A 20049-nucleotide genomic window follows, 5' to 3' on the forward strand; every position below is an offset into this window, starting at 1 on the left:
TCCGCAATTCACGATTCCCCACACCGTCCCGCGTGTCCCGAGCTGGCCCGCTTGGAATGGTGTCCCCGCTTTGTGGGGCGTCACGGGTCAGGGTGCTGCGTTGTGTGCGGCTCAGAAAGTCACTTGGCAAACACGTGGCTGAGATGTGTTCAGGAAACACTTCAGCAACTCACAAGAGTTGTCCTGCCACACCGGGTAGTTTGAGGTCCGGGTAAGCAGTACCTGAGAATCATGACTTCAGTGGACTGTGGCAGAGAAATGGTTCTTCTGTTGTTCTTCTAAGCTGCATGGAAACCGTGCCGTGCCTTTGTGTGGCAGGTTCCTCCGGTTTTCGTTTTTCTTTGCAGAGGTACTTTGTCCTCTTGAGCACATTCAGGAGACATCAGGGCGCCTTGCCTGTGGCTTGTCACAGGCCCTGCTCGCTGGACGGGAGGTGTGGGCCTGGAAGGGAGGTGTGACTGGGAAGCTGGGCCAGGATGAGAGCCCGGGGCTCTGGCAGTAGTAGGGTTGGGCAGAGGCTTATTTTTGTGAGGAAACGCGTGTCGGCTGAGGAGGGGCCCGGGGTGTGGGAGCTGTGGAGTCGGGCCCCCCAGAGGAGGCCTTTTTGAGAAGCGGGGCACTTCCCGCTGCACGGGGGCTGCCTTGCTGGTGTGAGGGTCTCTCTGCTGCCGAGTGAGGACCGTCTCCAGAAGTGGGTTGGACTGTAAGCGCCGAGCATGTATGCTGTGTCATGTGCTCCGAAGTGACCGTGCCCAGAGTTGAGGGGCGGGAAGCCGCTGACCAGTGTCCTCGTGCCCGGGACCGTGCGCGGCCGCCCTCGCTCCAGCCAGGGTCCGTGAGCGTGCCTGCTCTCGCCTCGCTGCAGCCCCAGCTTCTGCTTTTCTAGCGCACGATTTTCTGTGTGTTCCCTGCTTCCCGCGGGATTTAATGACCGTCTAACACGGCAGCTAGTGATGAAGCCCTAATTTACTTAGCTGCTACCCCGTTGTTGGGCATCAGAATATAATCCGGAGTAAATCACTCACACACAGGCTACTTCAGCAAACTCGAGAAAGATCTAAGCGCAACAGTGGACTTTAGTTTTTGGTTGAAGCATCGTTGACGTGCAGCATCGGTTGCTTCGGGAGGGCCACGCCGGGATGTGCTGTTCACGTGCTCTGACCCTGGCGCGCCCGTATCTGGGACTTGTGCTGTAACCAGAAGTTTGGATCTCTTGACCTCTAGTGCCTCTTCCCATTCCTATCCCCTGCCCTCAGACAACCACCAGTTCTCTGTTTGAGCTTGGTTCTTCTCTCTGTGTGTGTGTGTGTGTGTGTGTGTGTGTGTGTGTGTAAGATTTTATTTATCTGAGGGAGAGAGGGGTGTGGAGAACGTGCGAGCTGGGGGAGAGGGAGAAGGTCTCAAGCAGACTCCCCTGAGCGCAGAGCCCAACACGGGGCTCGATATCACAACTCTGGGATCATGACCAGAGTGAAACCAAGAGTCGACGCCTAACCAGCTGAGCCACCTGTGAGCCTGTTTCTTAAACGGCATTTTAAACGCACCGTAGCTGGACACCTGAAGCCCTTCCTCTCCCACCGAATTTCGCTGACCGCTGTTACTGTCCTTGCTTCAAGGACTACGTAGGGCTGAACTAAACTTGCATTTCTTTTTCAATGTTCAGGAAGCAGAGAAAGGTGTGAAATTCCTAACTTTGCCACCAGTGTTGCATCTACAGCTGATGAGATTTATGTATGACCCTCAGACGGACCAAAATATCAAGATCAATGATAGGTAATCTATAGTGGGGTGTGAAAGTCAAGATGGAGTCATTGCCTGACTTCGGGGGTCAGTCTCAGTGTTTTGTTTGGTCTTTTTATATTTTCAGTCCATCTCTGATGTGTTTAGGTCTCTCTCCTGCCTCAGTGTCCCAAGAACAATGGTTTTAAAGGGAATATTTCCCTTAAGGGATTTCAGGGGCTGCTGCTCCATTACGTGCTCTCAGGGATCCCCATCTCCCTCCGCACTACGGCAGATGAGGTCCCCAAGGGAAGGGGACTTTCTGCTCCGCCTGTTCTGCATTCACCAGAATGTCACTGTTACCTCAGGAGTGGAATTTGATGTTGTATTCGTTTAAATAGGATTCTCCCAACATTTTGTAACTGCCCAGTTAGTATTCTAGAATGTGCTGGAATTTTCAGGAAGATGATGAAGGTGTATGTGTGTGCCTTATTGCAGGCGTTTTCCCCATTCTTACAATGCCAGTTAAAAAGAATGATAGTAAATACTTTATCTGGTTTACAATATGGAAGTTTTGTCCTGGTTCGTTTGGGCACAGGGTAGAGGTTGGTTAGTCACTCATCAAACTGGAGAGAGAACTGACCCAGTCAGGTTATTTGCCACCAGCCTGCTCTTTGCTCTTTCATTTTTGCCCATCGCTGTGGAGTCTCTAAGAAGCCGTCTCCACCAGACCTCACAGACTGGCAGCCTGCAGACTACAGCCAGCCTGCTGGTGTGTTTCTTTGGGCCCTCACCTTGTTTTTGGTTGTTTTTATTGGCATTAGTTGCCAGCATGAAAAAAAGAAAGCATGAGATTTCGCATAAAAGCCCAGATTTTTGGCGCCCTTTAGGAATTCTGAACATTTGGCAGAGTAGCCAGGATTGGGCGACACTGGGCTGGGGTGGCTGTCCCTTCAGGCTCCGTGTGCTCCATCTCCTCCAAGTCCTTGCCAACCCGCCTCTCAGGGCACTTCTCCTGATTAACTTTGACCATGTTGTTAAAATGTTTATGGACCCCAGTCATTTAAAGACAGGTCCAGTTCAGTATGTGAACTAGAAATCACGGGGCACAGGGATCCTTTCTTCCATGTCTTACTGTTGGGATCTGATGTCCCATGTTTCTCAAACTCACCGTGTATGCTCTGTGGTCTGCGAGCTGGGCAGTCAGAATTACTCATTACTAACATTGGAATTATTCGCATCCTAGAGAAGTCATGGTGTATGTTTATCACAAGACTGGCCATTGTGTAATATCTCCAATTTAAAATTCTGTCCGGCATCTCAGTGCGTTTAGAGGCATTTTCCTGCTACCTAGTTTCAAGTTTGTTCTGATGTCTGAGTAATTAACGTGTTCTGATGAATGGGAGCTGCCTCAGAAGTAGTTCATGGGACCTCCCGAGTCCCACTGATGCTTCCCTTTCCAGATAAAAGATTAGCCAGTAAATTAGACCGTCTAGCAATAAATAAAAGCCTAAAGGTAAACTATTTCACATGTGAATGAAACCTGGATTTCTTTAAAAATGTTTTTTGATAGGTTTGAATTCCCAGAACAGTTACCACTCGATGAATTTTTGCAAAAAACAGATCCTAAGGACCCTGCAAATTATATCCTTCATGCAGTCCTGGTTCACAGTGGAGATAATCATGGTGGACATTATGTGGTTTATCTGAACCCCAAAGGGGACGGCAAAGTAAGTGCTGGGCAGGGGGTGGAGTTGGATGTGATGGTGTGTAGGGCGTTCACCATGACCTTGAGCTGTGCCTTTGTCCGTGCCTGTCGGGTGGCCTGGACAGTGAAGGATTCCACTGTGGGCTCTGGGGTGTCTGTGTGCCTTCGTGCATTAATCGCTGCTACTTCAGAGGTGAATAGTAAATCAGTGATTATACGTTGTGTGCCTCTTGTTATTAGTGTCGAGCTTGGCCCTTTATCCCTTCGTATGTCCAGTGAGGCATGCATTTGGCACTTACGGATGCCAGCAGAGTCCTCCCCCCAGCCCGGGCCTGGGCAGGGGCCCCTGTCGATTGCAGTCCCTCTGGGTGCCTGGTGGTCCCCACTTTGTGACGCACCGTCTTCCCCTGGTTTGCCTGGATCTGCTCTCGTAGTCTTCCCCAGGGGCCCAGGGTGTCCTCGGGGTGCGTGTCCAGGACCCTAGGGCCAGTGAGGAACCGAGCAGAGGCCAAGCCCGCCTTGCTTGACCTGAGAGTTGCTGGGAGACCCACACGGCACCAGACCACAGTGAGCCTTTCACTGTGAGATTGAGGACTGTTGAAAGTGACTCGGTCCGCAATGAGATGGGAAGATCAGTATAACGTACAACTCACTTGCCCTCACTTGCTGAGATAATATGTCATGATAGGATCCAATGTCCCCTTTTAATTTCATAACTACACCATAAAGTTCAGCTTTACTAGCAGAGGGAGGTGTGCCCTGATTATCTCAGATCTGTAAAGAGTTGTATGGTCGATTGATTCCCAGTTGAAGTGGGCTGTTGGCGCGTAAGACAGAACAGCCAACAGATGCACCTTCCCGGTCCCCCTGAGTGCGGACCGGGGTCAGCCGGGGTGCCAGGCAGCTCGGTGGAGGCCCCTGGTTCGGCTCATCCTCGGGTCCCTTGTTTTAGGGAAACCCTGCCTCTTCCCCTGTGTGCTTTATCCCTGCACGTCTCCCTGCTCTCCCTGCCAGTGGTGCAAGTTCGACGATGACGTGGTGTCCAGGTGTACGAAGGAGGAGGCCATCGAGCACAACTACGGGGGCCACGACGACGACCTGTCCGTGCGGCACTGCACCAACGCCTACATGCTGGTGTACATCCGCGAGTCCAGGCTCAGTGAGTGGCGCCCCTCCGTGGCTCCGCCCTGCGGGACCGAGTCCCCGTTCCCAGGGTGCTGTCCTCCGCCGGGCTCATGCGGCCTCCTGGCCAGCTGGATGGGGCGTGCGGGTTTTCATGTGGACTCTCGGTCCCGGGGACTTGGATTTGAAGAGGACTGTTTTGATGAGGACATGGCATTGGGGCCTTCTGAGGAGGTGAGCGACTGTACTTTGTCGTGCAGGTGAGGTTTTACAAGCGGTCACCGACCACGACATCCCTCAGCAGCTGGTAGAGCGACTCCAAGAGGAGAAGAGGATCGAGGCCCAGAAGCGGAAGGAGCGCCAGGAAGCCCACCTCTACATGCAAGTGCAGGTCGGCCCCAGGCCCGGGCTACGCGCTGTCCATGCAAGGGCGTCGTGGGGGTGGGGGTGGGTGTGTGGTGGGGGGAGGCAGGGTGTTGGGTGAGGGCCCCCGGGCAGGGCACGGAAGGGCCGGCCAACGGTGGGAGGTGGTGCTCCAGGCCGCGGAGAAACGTAACTGGTGACAGGGAAGGAAGGAGACCTGAACAAGGAGGTGAACTTCGAGAAGGTTTGGGTTCACGGTTCGGTCGCTGCTTTCCGCAGGTTGGTTGCCTGGGAAGAGAAACGCGCTGAGCCTTCTTGCCGGGCCTGGGCAGTAACCCGAGGCCTCCAGGCTGTGGGCTTCCAGCTCGCCCCGCAGGGAGGGGGCGTGAGTGTGTGGGGGCGCAGGTGTTCGTACTTTCTTTTTTTTTTAAAGATTTTATTTATTTATTTGATAGACAGAGATCACAAGTAGGCAGAGAGGCAGGCAGAGAGAGAGGGAAGCAGGCTCCCTGCTGAGCAGAGAGCCCGATGTGGGACTCGATCCCAGGACCCTGAGATCATGACCCGAGCCAAAGGCAGCAGCTTAACCCACTGAGCCACCCAGGCACCCCTGTTCGTACTTTCTGACTCAGCTCCTGATTTCGTCCTTCGTCATCTTTTCTTTCTTTCTTTTCTTTTTTTTATTATTTATTTGATTTGACAGAGATCACAGGGAGGCAGAGAGGCAGGCAGAGGGAGAGGAGGAAGCAGGCTCTCCACTGAGGAGAGAGCCTGATGTGGGGCTGGATCCCAGGACTCTGGGATCATGACCTGAGCTGAAGGCAGAGGCTTTAACCCACTGAGCCACCCAGGCGCCCCATGTCCTCCATCATCTTGATTCTGGTGTCCTTGGGTCTCTTGAAGAAGGGTGCTAGAAACAATGAGATTAGCTCATGTTACTGTTGAAACTTTGTTTTGCTTGGGGTGGTCTCACGGTTGGAAACTCTGTTGCGTGTTTTCTGTGTATTTTCAGATAGTTGCAGAGGACCAGTTTTGTGGCCACCAAGGAAATGATATGTATGATGAAGAAAAAGTGAAATACACTGTGTTCAAAGTATTGAAAAACTCCTCCCTGACTGAATTTGTCCAGAACCTCTCTCAGACCATGGTGAGTTCCGGCCGTTCTGGGGGTGGTTGTTTTGACCTCCAGGTTCTGCCTCCTTTCCTCACTCACTGGACCAGCAGGGACCAGGCATTCAAGCCCTGGCATACTGGGGACCCTGATGGGGGCGGTTGGGTGGTGGGTGGTCTCTGTTGTCCATGTCCGCAGGGAGAGCTCTGTCATTTCATTTCTTCGAATCCTGGAATCCTGGCATGCATAAGGAATTAAAGTACGAGCTGATTTTGTTTTAATTTAGCTTTAATTTTTTTCAGGGATTTCCACAAGATCAAATTCGATTATGGCCCATGCAAGCGAGGAGCAATGGAACCAAACGGCCCGCCATGTTGGATAACGAGGCAGACGGCAACAAGACGGTGAGGGCCGCATGCAGGAGGTGCCGGGTGCTGCCGTGGCTTATCTGCCTCTGGCCCCTGACTCGTGGGTGGCCATGGTCTTCACTCTCATTGGCCCCTGAAGTAGTCTAACACCAGCATCTCTTTTGCAAATAGATGATTGAGCTGAGCGATAATGAAAATCCATGGACGATATTCCTGGAGACCGTTGATCCGGAGCTGGCTGCCAGCGGGGCCACGTTACCCAAGTTTGACAAAGATCGTAAGTGTCCCTGGGGCAGCAGCACTGGGTCCCTGACCAGCATCTAGACACACGTGGGGTTCTGTGTCCTTCCTTTGCCATGAAGTCCAGTTCCAGATATGCCCCGGACCCCTTCCCGTGCTCAGGCTTCTTGGCGAAGCTGAGTGGGCCCGACTGGCTGCTGGTGGCAAGCAGCCTGTGGCCGTGCTCAGTCCTCGTGTCCTGTTGTGGCCTCGGCCCTCCGTCAGTGGCCACAGAGAAGGCACTGGTGAACAGGTTGGCTGTCTTCTGGCACGGCTCTGTTTGACATAACACGTGGGTCAGAGTCTGCTGATGCTCGCTCTGAAACGGTCACTTGTTCCTGCTGCAAGGACACACAATATTCGTGTTTTCTCATGGCAGCACTCAACTAGCTGGTCAGTACCTGGCCTTGAAAACAGGATTCCTGCTGAGGATATGGCCCTCAGTCCCATCCTCACTGCCTCGGATTAGTGTTTCCCGGGGGCCCGATGTGTGGAATGACACTGGACTCTTAGGGTCAATTTAGCCTTTGATGAACCTCGGCGGACACGATGGCTTTCGGGTGCCAAAGGCTGTCCTTTTGGTTGTCTCCTGTTCATGTTTTTGGAACATTGTCCCACGTGGTAAGATCCTAACAAAACCTGTTTATTAATCTTGTAGATGATGTCATGCTATTTTTGAAAATGTATGACCCCAAAACACGGAGCTTGAACTACTGTGGGCACATCTACACACCAATATCCTGTAAAATACGTAAGTCCTCCTGCCCTTACCCTCGTGGTTGGTTTTGCTCAAGTCTTGGTTCATTACAGCTTTGGATTCTTGTTTTCCTCAAACGCAGGTGACTTGCTCCCGGTTATGTGCGACAGAGCGGGATTTATCCAAGATACTAGCCTTATCCTCTATGAGGTTTGGACGGCTTGTTGTTCCGTAAACACTATATCGGTTGTGGTTTGGGGAGGGCTCTTCTCGTGTGTTTTGCTGCCTTGGCTTCATCATTTTGTGAAGTCGGCAGCTAAGTTGGTGGGGGCCCTGGCTGGTGTTGAGTTGAGGGTCACAGTTGTAGAAGTCTAGATATTTTTTTTTCCTCACTCGGGCTCAGGGATCATTATGTCCTGCGGATAGTCACGTTCCCGTTAGCATTTTCACTTACTAGAAATGTAGGGCAGAGAGAATGGAATTCTCTAGGAGAGCACCTGCGGCGTCGGGCCGTGTGGAACACGGACAGACGCTCATCGGGAACCTTTCTTCTCTTAAACTGTAGGAAGTTAAACCGAATTTAACAGAGAGAATTCAGGACTACGACGTGTCTCTTGATAAAGCCCTTGATGAACTAATGGACGGTGACATTATAGTCTTCCAGAAGTAAGTACTTTTTGAAGGACTTAATCACTTTGTTCTCATAGTTTTTCCATAAGCCCCAGAAGTAGGAAACAGAACTGTGTCAAGACCCTGAGTTAGTCAGATTTTATTTGAAGTAGCTGAGAATGTGGACAGAAGTCGGCCTCTCTCTTGGTTTGAGGATCGTGGGCAGGGAACCTTTTCCTCATAGAACGAACAGTTTCCTAAGAATCAGTGACAAGCATGGCAGCTCCAAGCGGGGCAGCAGCCCGGCCAGCAGCAGGGTGGTTTTCTTGCCCCTCAGCGTGAGGGTCCCCGGTACACACCTGCAGAGGGGACTCCTTGAAGTCCCTGTGCCCGTCACACCAGCAGGTCTGTGGTCTTAGATGCTTTGTCTGCAGGCAGCCTCGCTGCGGCTCCTGGAGAAGCCATCTGGCCATGGCAGTGTCGAATACGGGTCATGGGGATTGCACGAGCACAGCGCTTGGCGGACGTAGGTTTGGAGGGCCAGGAAGTAAATATTTTAGGCTTCAGGACTACGGCCCTGCTGCCTTAGCAGGAAAGTGGTTGCCTGCCAGCTCCGGGCCAGAGCAGCCTCTGCCGTGAGGCACGTCCTGCCGAGACCCTCCCTGTGTATAAAACAGGAGCACACGGTTCTGTGTTCTGTGTTCGCGTCGAGATCAGGAGCAGCAGGTGGGTTTGCACGGCGTGTGGGAGGCTCCGAGCACACCCTCTGAGTGTGGTGGCCCTTCCTTACTGTCCTGGCTGACAGAGCAGCTGGGATACACTCCAGACTCCTAGCAGCCACGGGGTTAGTCGGAACTTCTGTCCATACCTGTCTGTGTCACTGTGGTTGGAGAGGTGGTGCCTTTTTATTTCTTTCTTAAAAAACCATTATGCCTGGCCTGGATTTTGATTCAGTCTGCATTCTGTTTCTTTCTCCCCTCAGGGATGATCCTGAAAATGATAACAGTGAATTACCCACTGCAAAAGAATATTTCCGAGACCTCTACCACCGTGTTGATGTCATTTTCTGTGATAAAACAATCCCTAATGATCCTGGATTCGTGGTTACATTATCAAACCGAATGAATTATTTTCAGGTATTTGATAAAGGCTTTAGATTCCACATCAGAGAGACTGAGTCCTTTTTTAAAAGGGAGGGTTGCTGAGGGAGCTGACGGGCTCGGTTCCGGAGGAAGGGCGATGGCCCCGTGGTCTTCTTGGTTCTTGACGGGATTGTGCTCGCTCTGCCCCCCGACTCCCATCTCATCCACCCTGGCACGATACGGTTTTTTGAGATGGCAGTTTCTAGAGCAGCTTTGTCTCTGTGACAGCTTGCCATCGGCAAGTAAACCTGTGGACCTCACCATTAAAAGTGAGAGACCGTTGGGGCGCCCGGGTGGCTCAGGCGGTTAGGTGTCTGTTTCTTGATCTCAGCTCAGGTCTTAATCTCAGGGTTGTGGTTTCAGGCTAAAGGGATTTTTTTCCTTTAAAAAATACCTTTTTTTTTTTTTTTTTTTTAAAGATTTTATTTATTTGACAGAGAGAGAGAAATCACAAATAGGCAGGCAGAGAAAGGAGGAAGAAGGCTCCCTGCGGAGCAGAGAGCCCAACATGGGGCTCGATCCCAGGACCCTGGGATCATGCCCTGAGCTGAAGGCAGAGGCTTTAACCACTGAGCCGCCCAGGTGACCCTAAAAAATACTTTTTTAACAGCTAATTTCACCGATGCACTGCTGGGGATACACCGGGGAGTGGTTTATTCTCAGCAGGTAGTGGATTTTTAGGCCATGAAAATTCAAGCTGTTTATATCACAGTTTTTTATTGAGAACATTAGGTAAATAGTGGTAAAGCTTTTAAGCTCATTCAGTTCACTCCCCAACACAAGCCGCCTTTTCTGACTTCGGGTCCCTTTCTTCCTCCCAGGTTGCAAAGACAGTGGCCCAGAGGCTCAACACCGACCCCATGTTGCTCCAGTTTTTCAAGTCTCAAGGGTAAGGCCGGGCCCCATCGCCTCACATCAGGGTCTGTACTGCCTGCTCTCCAGAGTTGATCCGGACATCGTGGAACTAATCCCACGAGTGGGGCGGCCACGGCACCTGACATGCCCCTACTTAGTTTCCGATAGAGAGTGGTCACCTCACACATCCTGACCGCCCTGCTTCCTGACGTCCGAGGCTCGGGCGGCCTCACCCAGAGCCCGACGGACTTTTTAGATACGTGACCCCCCGCGTCTCCCGCGCATCCAGCCAGGTCCACCCCCCCTAGGCTCGCGCGCACCGTATCCCCACGCCGAGAGCACAGGTGGGGCCACGGGGGCCCTCAGGGCTCTGGAAACAGGAGTGTGTAGGGAAGCCTTGTGCCGGGCCTACATTTTGGCTCTGGGCGTAAGGGCAGTGGTGTGTTTTATGCTCACGGATATTTTAGGTAAACAAGTCATTTGTTTTTATGCTTTTTTCTTGTGCAGTTATAGGGACGGCCCGGGTAACCCTCTTAGACATAATTATGAAGGGACTTTAAGAGATCTCCTACAGTTCTTCAAGCCTAGACAACCCAAGAAGCTTTACTATCAGCAGGTATGAGTCTGAATTCACTTAACCGTGGGTGGTCAGGACAGGCTTGGGTTTTGTGGAGACATATCTGACGGTCTCTCTTTTCTCAACAGCTTAAGATGAAAATCACAGACTTTGAAAACAGACGAAGTTTTAAGTGTATTTGGTTAAATAGCCAGTTTAGGGAAGAGGTACGTGCTTTTTAATGATAAGAATTTTTATTTATTTTTATTTTCATTGGTGTGTGTTCAGTGTTTGTCTGTCTAGCCCTTGAAAACTAAAACAACGAAAGAAGGGTGCTAGTGGCCCTCTGCCCCCTCCTGCCACCACCACTGCTTCTCAAACTGTTTCTGCCTCTGCCCAGCCCCCTGGGCAACAGCAGGGGGCCTGAGAGCAGGGTTGGGGGTGGGGGTGGGGGAGTGGAGGATGCGGACCCTCGCTGTTAACCGAGGGCGCGCCCTACCCCCATGAGGTGGTGGCTCTAGGAGGTCTGTCCCTGCTCGGAACCAAGCGCTTACCTTCGTAGCTCGGCCGCTTTCGAATGACCGTGCACGCCATGTGCCATAAACATGCTCACCTGGGTGGATCTGATAGGTTGACATCCTCCAGTCCAACTCTGGTCATTGTCGAGGCCGACACTCTCTCTCGATGTCCCTTTGCTCAGAGAGCAGACTAGGAGATGGCCTTCTGTGTGGGGAGTTTCCTGAGAAGCTGTCCTGTGAATGGCCACCTTTTGGCATCAACGGGGCATTTCTTAAACTCCCCTGGGGTGGGGCCGGGGGACAGCGTGCACGCATCGGGGCGTTCAGGGTGGGGGTGTCCTGATGTCGTGGGGGTCTTGGGGACAAGTGAACATCTCGTGCAGTGTTTCCCCTCTTCCCAGCAACGTGGGTGTGTGTGAGCAGAGACCCCCTTATGTTTTCTTTCATCTTGCCCTTTCCTAGGAAATAACACTATATCCCGATAAGCACGGGTGTGTCCGGGACCTGCTGGAAGAATGTAAAAAGGCTGTTGAGCTCGGGGAGAAGGCGTCAGGGAAACTTAGGCAAGTATTTCCTGAAGTCGGAGGCGTCCCCGGGGAGGTGCTGGTCCCGGGCCCCGCGGGCGTGTTACTGGACGCGCGCACAGGGGCAAACCGGCTCTCGGCCTGGCTTCTGTGGCAGTGTATAAATATTTCAAGTTGAGCCATATTTTTTTCCTTCCTTCCCTGTCTCCTGATCGTTACTAAGACGTAGTAAAGATGAGATTCGGGTAGAAAAGTCAACGCCTGGGGTGTTGGGGTGGCCCAGTCAGTAAAGCGTGTGCCTTCAGCTCGGGTCCTGGGAGCGAGCCCCGTGTCGGGCTCCCTGCTTCTCCCTCTGCCTCTGCCTGCTGCCTTGCCTTCTTGTGCTTTCTATCTCCCTGTCAGATAAATAAATAAAACCTTAAAAAAAAAAAAGTCAACACAGTGGAGAGAGGATTAAAGTGAGTATCAGCAGAAACTGGGCAGAGCTGCTCTCAGTTGTGTTTGAGAAAACCAGGCGCTTCTGACCCGTGAAGCTGATTCTCCGCCTGGAGACAGAAGCCGGACTCGGCGGGCGGGGTTCCTGTCAGAGTCGGGCCCGCTCGTCCTGGTGCCCTGCCGTCTGCTCCCAGGACAAAGCAGGCCTTGGGGCTGTTCGGTTCCTGGAACGTTTGCTCCATGATATTAAGAAAAGAATGAGATCTTTATCCTCTAATGAGTGCAGGAGTGTTTTACTCCCAGTCCTGCCAGTTGGGAACCATCGTGGGCACAGGGCACGCGGTTCCTGGACGCTCGGTGTCCGCTCCATCCCTCCGCCCGCAGGGGGCCGCGTTGCCTCGGACGCGGGGGCCGCCGACTGGGGTTGGCCGGGGTTGTCCGGGGTTGTGCGTGTGCTCCCCGACGATGCCCACTTTGCACCTTTCAGCTCTCTGAAGAGGAGGAAAATAAGCAGCTGTCGATAGCTATTTGATAAAGAATTTCTTCTTAGGAAGCTACTCATCAGTCCTTTTTCTCACACAAATTGATGTAGTCCACTCCCCCCTTGTTCTGTGCAGGCTGCTAGAGATTGTAAGCTACAAGATTATCGGTGTGCACCAAGAAGACGAGCTGTTAGAGTGCTTATCCCCGGCGACGAGTAGAACGTTTCGAATCGAGGTAACCGGCCCTCCCTGTGGGGGCCCTGGCCAGAGCGACGGCCACCCGCCTGCCTCCGCCAACGGCACTGACTTGCGGGTGCTGTCCCAGTGCCATGCGTGGTACCAGTAGAGGCTGTTGCTTGCAGCTGCTTTGCTCTTACACATTTTGAGAAGTTAATGTTTCATTGTGACGGAATTTACATAATGTAGAAAATGTAGAATTCTCTGGAAGCGCTTCAGGCGTGTGCAGCTGAGCGGCCCTCCCCTGCTCCTGGCACCGTGTCTCTGACTGCCAGCGGTCCCCGTATATGTAGGGTCGCAGACGGCTTGTGCTCAGGAGTGAATACGGGCTACAGGCACATCTGGCCAGAAGCTGAGGCTCCGTGTTGACGGAGGAGTGGCTGGGATTTCCAGTGACGTCATTTGGTCTCCCCAGACCCAGAGTTTCCTTAAAAAAATGCAGATGCCGGTTGCCTGGGTGGCTCAGTGGGTTAAGCCTCTGCCTTCGGCTCAGGTCATGATCCCAGGGTCCTGGGATCGAGCCCCGCATCGGGCTCTCTGCTCAGTGGGGAACCTGCTTCCCCCCCCGGCCCCCTCCGGCTGCCTCTCTGCCTACTTGTCAGATAAATAAATAAAATCTTTAAAAAAAAAATGCAGATGCCTTCCACCTCTGAGGTCTCATCCTCACAAGACCCGGACGTGGTGTTGGGCCAAGATAAGCCTCAGCTGTGTTGTTGGAGCAGCGAGTCGGAAGCGAACGCGGCCTTGGTGTGCGTGGACCGCGTTGCTCAGCTGCGTGTCTGCTCTGGGTCCGCAGGAAATCCCTCTGGACCAGGTGGACATAGACACGGAGAACGAGATGCTTGTCACCGTGGCGCACTTCCACAAGGAAGTGTTCGGGACGTTCGGGGTTCCGTTTCTGCTGAGGATACACCAGGTGAGGGCCGGGCTGCGAGGTCGAGGACCCACCGCCCCCGGTGCTGCGGGCTTCGTGCTGCCGCCCCTGCCCGCTGGGCTGATGCGGAGCTCTGCTGGCGTCCATGCGGGCCGCACGCAGGTGAGTGTGCACACGTGTCCTTCACCGTCCGCAGGGCGAGCACTTCAGAGAAGTCATGAAGCGGATTCAGAGTCTGCTGGACATCCAGGAAAAGGAGTTCGAGAAGGTACGTGCCTTGGGCACTTGGGAGCCATGTACGGGCCGCACTCAGAAATCTTGGCTCAGGAAGCAGCTGGGACTTGGGCCAGAGGTGAGCGTTTGCTTGTGACCAGAGTTCACGGAGGAGGGCCCTTCTGTCTTTCAGTTTAAATTTGCCATTGTGATGATGGGCCGACACCAGTACATCAACGAGGATGAGTATGAAGTGAACTTGAAAGACTTTGAGCCTCAGCCTGGTAAGCGCCCTTCCACGGGCCGAGCAGCGGGCGGCCCACCGCGGTCTCCGGTGGCGCCTGTGCATGTGAAGCAGGGAGGAGCGGTGCGTGGCCACGGTCACGCTCCCTGACACGGCGCACCGGGAAGCCACTGGCACGCTCCGTGAGGGTGGGTGGTGCTCGGCTGCGAGTCCCAGCTTCCCCGGGAGCCGCCCTGAGGGCCGCTGGCCCTGCCGCTCCTGGGCCTGCTCTCCGTCCGTCTCAGCCGTGTCTCTCTCTCCACCAGGTAACATGTCTCACCCTCGGCCTTGGCTAGGGCTCGACCACTTCAACAAAGCCCCAAAGAGGAGTCGCTACACTTACCTGGAAAAGGCCATTAAAATCCATAACTGACTTCCTTACCCAGTGTGTGCAAGGCGAGGGGCCGTGCGTGGGTGTGTGCCCCTTTTTAACAGCCTAGAACTTTGGTCCACGTGCACTCTGTCCGAAGTCTTCAGCAAGAGGGTTTGCTGCTGATGTTAATTTTATTTTGTTGAGGCTGTTCAGTTTGGCTTCTCTGTATCTATTGACTGCCCTTTTTGAGCAAAATGAAGGTGTTTTTATAAAGCTTGGATGCCAATGAGAGTTATTTTACGGTAACCACAGTGCAAGGCGACCGCCAGCATAATGGGGGTGGGGGGAAGGGGTGAGGGCCGCGAGGCTCTGGCGAGAGGCCTCTGGTGTGTTCCCAGCGGGCGGAGGCCGCCCGGCTGCCTTCCTGGGGTCACGGTCCCTGCCGCTGGGCTCGCGTGGAGGCTCATCTGCCGTGTTTCCCTCCGTTCTACTTGCCATGACCTTCTGTGCATCTGTAAAGGCAAAACAGAGAAACTCACAACCTAATAAATAGTGCTCTTTCCTTCACTGCGTGTACTGTCCCCCTTCCTCGGTCCTCCTCCCGCTGCCTGGGTCTCAGTAAACGTGTCTCAGCCGCCAGCCACCACCATTCCGCAGCCGCGCACACCGTGGAGGCGCCGGATACAGATGCGGGCCTGGCGGGTGGTCCCGGGTCTTTCTGTTCACTTGGAAACACCGGTCAGATGGAGGTGTGCTCTGCGGCCCCTCGGCAGGCCTAGCGAGCTCACCGTCCCTGCAAGCAGTGCAGCGGGTGTCCGTAGAAGTTCCTCGAAGCGGAACAGACGGAACGAGACAAGGAGGGTCTTCTAGCAAAGAGGGCATGCTCACTAGTGGTCAGTAAGCTGTCGACTTTGTAAAAAAGTTAAAAGAAAAAAAAAAGAGAGAGAAATGAAATTGTATATTTAATGAATGAACATGTACAATTTGCCACTGGGAGGAGGTGACTTTGTTGGGTGCATTTAAGTGACTTTCACTGATGTTGATACTCATTGTGTGTAGTTTTATTTCAGTCCCAGGCTTGTTTCCTTTTATTTTGGAGCTAATGCCGGCTGCGTGTCTAGTTTTGAGTGCAGTAAAATAGAATCAGCAGATCACACTCATTTTTCATCCTTTTCCAGGAGTTTTGTTTGTTTCTGTAGCAGCAATGTACACCAACTCTTCCTGTATATTGCCTTTTTGCTGGAAAATGTTGTATGTTGAATAAAATTTTCTATAAAACCTACAATCCGCTGAGTGGCGTGGAGGTTGAGGGAGGTCTCTGTTCCCCCTGCTGGTCGTGTTGCTGACGGATGGTCCTGGTCTCCTGGGGGTTTTGGATTTTGCCTTCCATTTGAGGCGAAAGTGGACCGTTTAAGTTCAAGTAAGAGGAGGTTTTCCGGGACGAACCCGGGCACACAGGAGGCGGCTGGAAATCGTACCGGAACGGTGGGAAGTGATGCCCGGACCCGCCCGCGCAGGTTCCTGGGCTCTGCGCTGGTCTCGGATTCAAAATGACTTTGGTTTCCAGGTTTCCACAGCCTCGTGTGTGCCTTTGCTCCCCAGGAGCTGTCGCCCGAGGCGCGCGGGTGGCACGTTGCAGGGGCGTCCCGTGCGCGCCCCGAACCCTCCTGCCGTAGGAGGGGTGTGGCCAGGCCAGCGAGGCCTTTGTCTGTATATGACTTTGAGCATCATTACGTGGTCGATCTTCTGTTTTCGCTTTGGCCGTGGCTCGGTTCTGGTCGGGGAGCTGGCAAGTGTGGTCCCCAAAGCTGTTAAGTGACTGTTCTTACGAAGAGCTGGCAGTGTGGATGTGTTCTGCGTTTACTTGTCCGTTCCCTCCCGGCTGGGGGCTTGAGCGTCCGAGTTGATAAAACGTTCTTCGGGGCATGGGGTGGAGCTGCCTTCAGCTCATTCTAAACCCTGAGGACGTTCCTGCCTGTTGGCCGTCCGACTCCCCAGACAGATGCGTCCCTTGGGAACGTGATGGCACGTGAGTGTGACCTGCACGTGGGCACCGTGGGCAGAGAGAAGCGGCCTTGCTTTACCGTGAGGAGGTGCCAGTCTTGCCTTTGCCTTCCCTCAGGGTTCCCTGCAGGGAGGAAGCGCCGTCCCACGGGGGCTGCGGGGGCGTCTTTCGACTGCGTTGCTGGCCTTGCTCGGAGCGCCAAGGCCCGGTCTCGGGACACGGGACAGCGGACTCTCAGGACTGTGTCTTCCCAGGCGGGCCTCGGCCAAGGCTTTGCTGCCGCGCGTCCCTGTTGGCTTTGAGGCGCGGCGGAGGTGCGTGCGTGGTGTCGGGGACGGACACCTGTGCGGAAGGCGCCCTGCGGCACAGACGCTGGCGCTGGGGGCCTGAGCGGAGCTCCCCAGTGTCTCGGCTCGGCTCAGCGCTCCTGCCCGAGTCTGGGAGCGGCCACCCCGTCCTATGAAGCCTGGGTTCCAGCAGAACTCGATAAAACTGGGCGAGGGTGCTCAGAGCCCCCCGACCCCGCCGTGGAGGGGCCGGGAGCCGGGGTGCCGTGTGGTGGCTGGAGCGGTCGGTCAGTGGTCGGCCTGTGCGGGAGCGGCTGTCCGAGATCGCCCTTGGCACCAGGCCTTGCCCCTGACGGACACCACGGGGCCGTGTCTGACGTCGTGTGAGAGCCTTGTGCCCCCGTGGAGTCCAGTCGGGGGCCCGCAGTCTCCCTGCATCTTGCTGTGTCTGCAGGGCCCGGGGCCTCAGCCACAGCCACTGCCTGCCGAGCCCCGGACGTGCCGCCCAAGGGGCTGAAGGTGGGTTTTTAATTTAACTTCAATTGCTGCAAGTCGTTAATGAGCTCTACTGTGTTGGAAAAGCCATTCAACTTTATTTTTTAAGATTTTACTTATTTGACAGAACATAAGCAGGGGGAGAAGGAGAAGCAGGGATCCCCAATGGGCTCCATTTCAGGAGCTTGGGATCATGACCTGAGCCCAAAGCAGATGCTAAGCTGAGCCACCCAGGCGCCGCTGGAAAAGGCTGTGCCAGCCCAATTTTCCCCATGTTATGGGTTGTTCCAGCAGTTGGTTCACTTGGAGCCTCTACTTAAAACCTAAAACAGGGGCACCTGGGTGGCTCAGTGGGTTGGAGCCTCTGCCTTCAGCTCAGGTCATAATCCAGTGTCCTGGGATCGAGCCCCGCTTCGGGCTCTCTGCTCAGCCGGGAGCCTGCTTCCCCCCACTTTCTCTGCCTGCCTCTCTGCCTACTTGTGATCTCTGTCAAGTAAATAAAATCTTAAAAAAAAAAAAAAACCTAAAACCTAGTGGGTTTGCCTGACCTTTTCGTGAGTGCAGAGCCTTCTTGGGCTCTCACTGGATGGGAGCAGAGTAAGACGGGCCCTCCCCAGCTCCTCTGCCTTGCCAGCGGGGACCGGAGCCTGTGCGGACTTGCTCTTTCCCACCTTTCCCTTTGCGGCAGGCTTTGAAGCCAGGCCCACGGGGGCTTCTCGAGGGGTCAGAGCAGAACTGTAGGGCGGGTTCCTGCAGGTCTACCCACCGATGCAGGGATCCAGGAGTGGGCATGCGTGTGCACACCACCGTCTGCCCGGAGCTGGTAAAGGCGCAAAGGTGTGATAAAACGGGGCGCCTGGGTGGCTCATTCGGTTCTGCTTCTTATGCCTTTGGTTCAGGTCATGATCGCGGGTCCTGGGATCGAGTCCTGCGTTGGGCTTCCTGCTCCGCAGAGTCTCTGCTTCTGCCTCTGCCTCCTGCTCCCTGTGCGTGTGCGATCGCTTGCGCGTTCTCTCTCCTAAATCAGTCTCTAAGAGGAAAATGTGTTATGATGTTGGGAGGGAAAAGTACACGCGGAGCCCCCATGGCACTTACCTGTTCCCTTCCTCACCGGTGAAGCGACCCTTCAGGCTCCTTTTCGCAGAGTCTGCCTCGCAGTGGGCGGGCGGCAAAGATGGGTCCAGGGCCGTGTCTGGCTGCTGCCCGGGGTGCTTGCTTTCAACCCCAGCCTGGGCCCTCACCTCCTCACCTCTGCCCACACAGACTGCCTCGGCCTGGGTGTCCACAGCTACCGGCGGTGGCCCAGCTTCCACGAGCGCTCCTGGAAGTGGTGGGCACCCTGCTGACGGAGGCTCCCTAGCTCCTTAGCCTGCCTGCCCCCAGCCAGCACACACCCTCCAGCCTGCCCCTGCATATGGGGGTGGGGCCCTGCCCCATCTTCGGGTGTTGGCCACACTCCGGGGAGAGAGTGGGTAAGAGAACGGTCAGCTGTCCTCTGGCAGTCGTCACTGTGAAGCACGCCATGCTGCCGCCGTGCAGCCCAGTGACCGGGTTGTGCTGCCTGGCTGGGCTCGCGCCTGCCAAGTGCAGGGCTGACCCCCTCAGCCTCCCACTTCCTGGGTGCTCCCAGCTCACCGTCTGGAGGGGAAGGAGCAGGGCCATTCCCATGTAGCGGTGAGGAGGGCTTGCGGCATCCCAAGGCCAGGTGGGTCTCTCAGCCCCTGGCCCTTGTGGCCACACTGCCCCAGTGGCCCTCAGGAAAAGTTGTGCCCTGGGAGGAGGAGGTCGCCATCCCCCAGCTTGGTACTGTAGTGAGATTTCGGGACGCGACCACTGAGGCCCCTTGGGGCGGGAGCCCTCGTCAAGGTGGGGAGCAGGCCCTGGGATCATGGGACGGTGGGGAGTGCCGGGGCTGAGCCCCACGGACAGCGGTTTACTTCGCCGCACTGTTGCTGGGGAGGGGTCTGTGCAGCTGGACCTACGCTCGGATTTAAAAGAAGTCGACGTCTGGATTTTCGTTGTGAATCTCCTGATTTTTAAGTCTACGAATGACATTTTCTTACACCGCGTAGTTGGAGTTAGAAAGGCCCAGGGAGCAATTGATGGGCTCCTGGCTGGGTGCTGGCCAGAGCTGCGCAGGACCTCGGGCCCACAGCCTCAGAAGAAGGGTTCGGTGACGGCGGAGCCAGGCCACTAATGCAGGCCCCTGAACCCCGGTGCCCGAGGAGGCATCGTGAGCCGCGAAGCACGCACGGTGAACCTGTCCCAGGACGGACCGCTCCCGGCCACAGACCCCCCCGAGAGTCCCAGTCCAAACCGGCAAGCTGCTCGTTGAGCATGGACCCGAACACTGCCCTCGGGGTGAGGTGCATCTGGCCTTGGCCGCCACCGCAGCGCCAGGCATGCCTCTGACTCCCCACAGGGCCCAGGCGACTCCACATGGATGTGGAGCTCCCGCAAGACCCAAAACAGGCCCAGTCCGGTGAAGACGGCTCCCGCGTGCTGCTGGCTGCTTCCCGCCGTCGCCTTCAGATGTGGAGCCCAGGTGGGTGGCCCCCGTGTTGTCTCCTTGGGTTCTCCCAGTGCCCCCACCCTGTCCTGATGAGAGACGGGTCCCTAGGGACTGTGTGCCCACTGTGTGTCACACGCTCCGGGGCTCTGCAGCTCCTGGTTCCTGGAGTGGAGGCCCCCCTGCCTGGGTCTCCGCAGCTAAAGGCTGGGGGAGGGAGCATCACAGCAAATAGCTTTTTTGTTTTTGTTTTTTTAAATTTAACTCCTAAGAGGGACACTCAGTTCATTTTCTCTCCTGCCCTCTAATTCACTCACTTCCCTTCTCCTTCTATAGGAAATTTAT

At 54.9% G+C, this 20049-nt stretch overlaps 1 protein-coding gene and 1 long non-coding RNA gene across 4 annotated transcripts in view; one reads left to right on the forward strand and one right to left on the reverse strand.

Annotated features, from left to right (window-relative positions):
* The window catches only part of USP7 (ubiquitin specific peptidase 7), a 63273-nt gene extending 47580 nt beyond the window's left edge, over positions 1–15693 (forward strand). For all 3 annotated transcript variants that reach the window (XM_082750114.1, XM_082750115.1, XM_082750116.1), the window contains 20 exons: positions 1664–1773; positions 3293–3449; positions 4442–4586; positions 4810–4940; positions 5925–6059; positions 6326–6427; positions 6563–6668; positions 7329–7421; positions 7510–7577; positions 7933–8033; positions 8959–9112; positions 9940–10007; positions 10481–10589; positions 10679–10756; positions 11510–11610; positions 12624–12723; positions 13522–13641; positions 13796–13867; positions 14006–14096; positions 14362–15693. In XM_082750114.1, the coding sequence (XP_082606240.1) occupies positions 1664–1773; positions 3293–3449; positions 4442–4586; positions 4810–4940; positions 5925–6059; positions 6326–6427; positions 6563–6668; positions 7329–7421; positions 7510–7577; positions 7933–8033; positions 8959–9112; positions 9940–10007; positions 10481–10589; positions 10679–10756; positions 11510–11610; positions 12624–12723; positions 13522–13641; positions 13796–13867; positions 14006–14096; positions 14362–14468 (2148 nt within the window). In that variant the 3' untranslated portion in view covers positions 14469–15693. The remainder of the gene's footprint in view (positions 1–1663; positions 1774–3292; positions 3450–4441; positions 4587–4809; positions 4941–5924; positions 6060–6325; positions 6428–6562; positions 6669–7328; positions 7422–7509; positions 7578–7932; positions 8034–8958; positions 9113–9939; positions 10008–10480; positions 10590–10678; positions 10757–11509; positions 11611–12623; positions 12724–13521; positions 13642–13795; positions 13868–14005; positions 14097–14361) is intronic.
* LOC309857411 lies at positions 9937–12003 on the reverse strand. Its single transcript, XR_014307697.1, has 2 exons — positions 11013–12003; positions 9937–10933 (listed from the first exon to the last, which is right to left on the reverse strand). It is a non-coding gene; the product is annotated as an uncharacterized lncRNA (long non-coding RNA).
* Positions 15694–20049: the final 4356 nt, after the last annotated feature.

This window comes from Mustela nivalis (assembly GCF_964662115.1).
Source record: "Mustela nivalis genome assembly, contig: HAP1_SCAFFOLD_690, whole genome shotgun sequence".
Lineage (NCBI taxonomy): Eukaryota > Metazoa > Chordata > Mammalia > Carnivora > Mustelidae > Mustela > Mustela nivalis.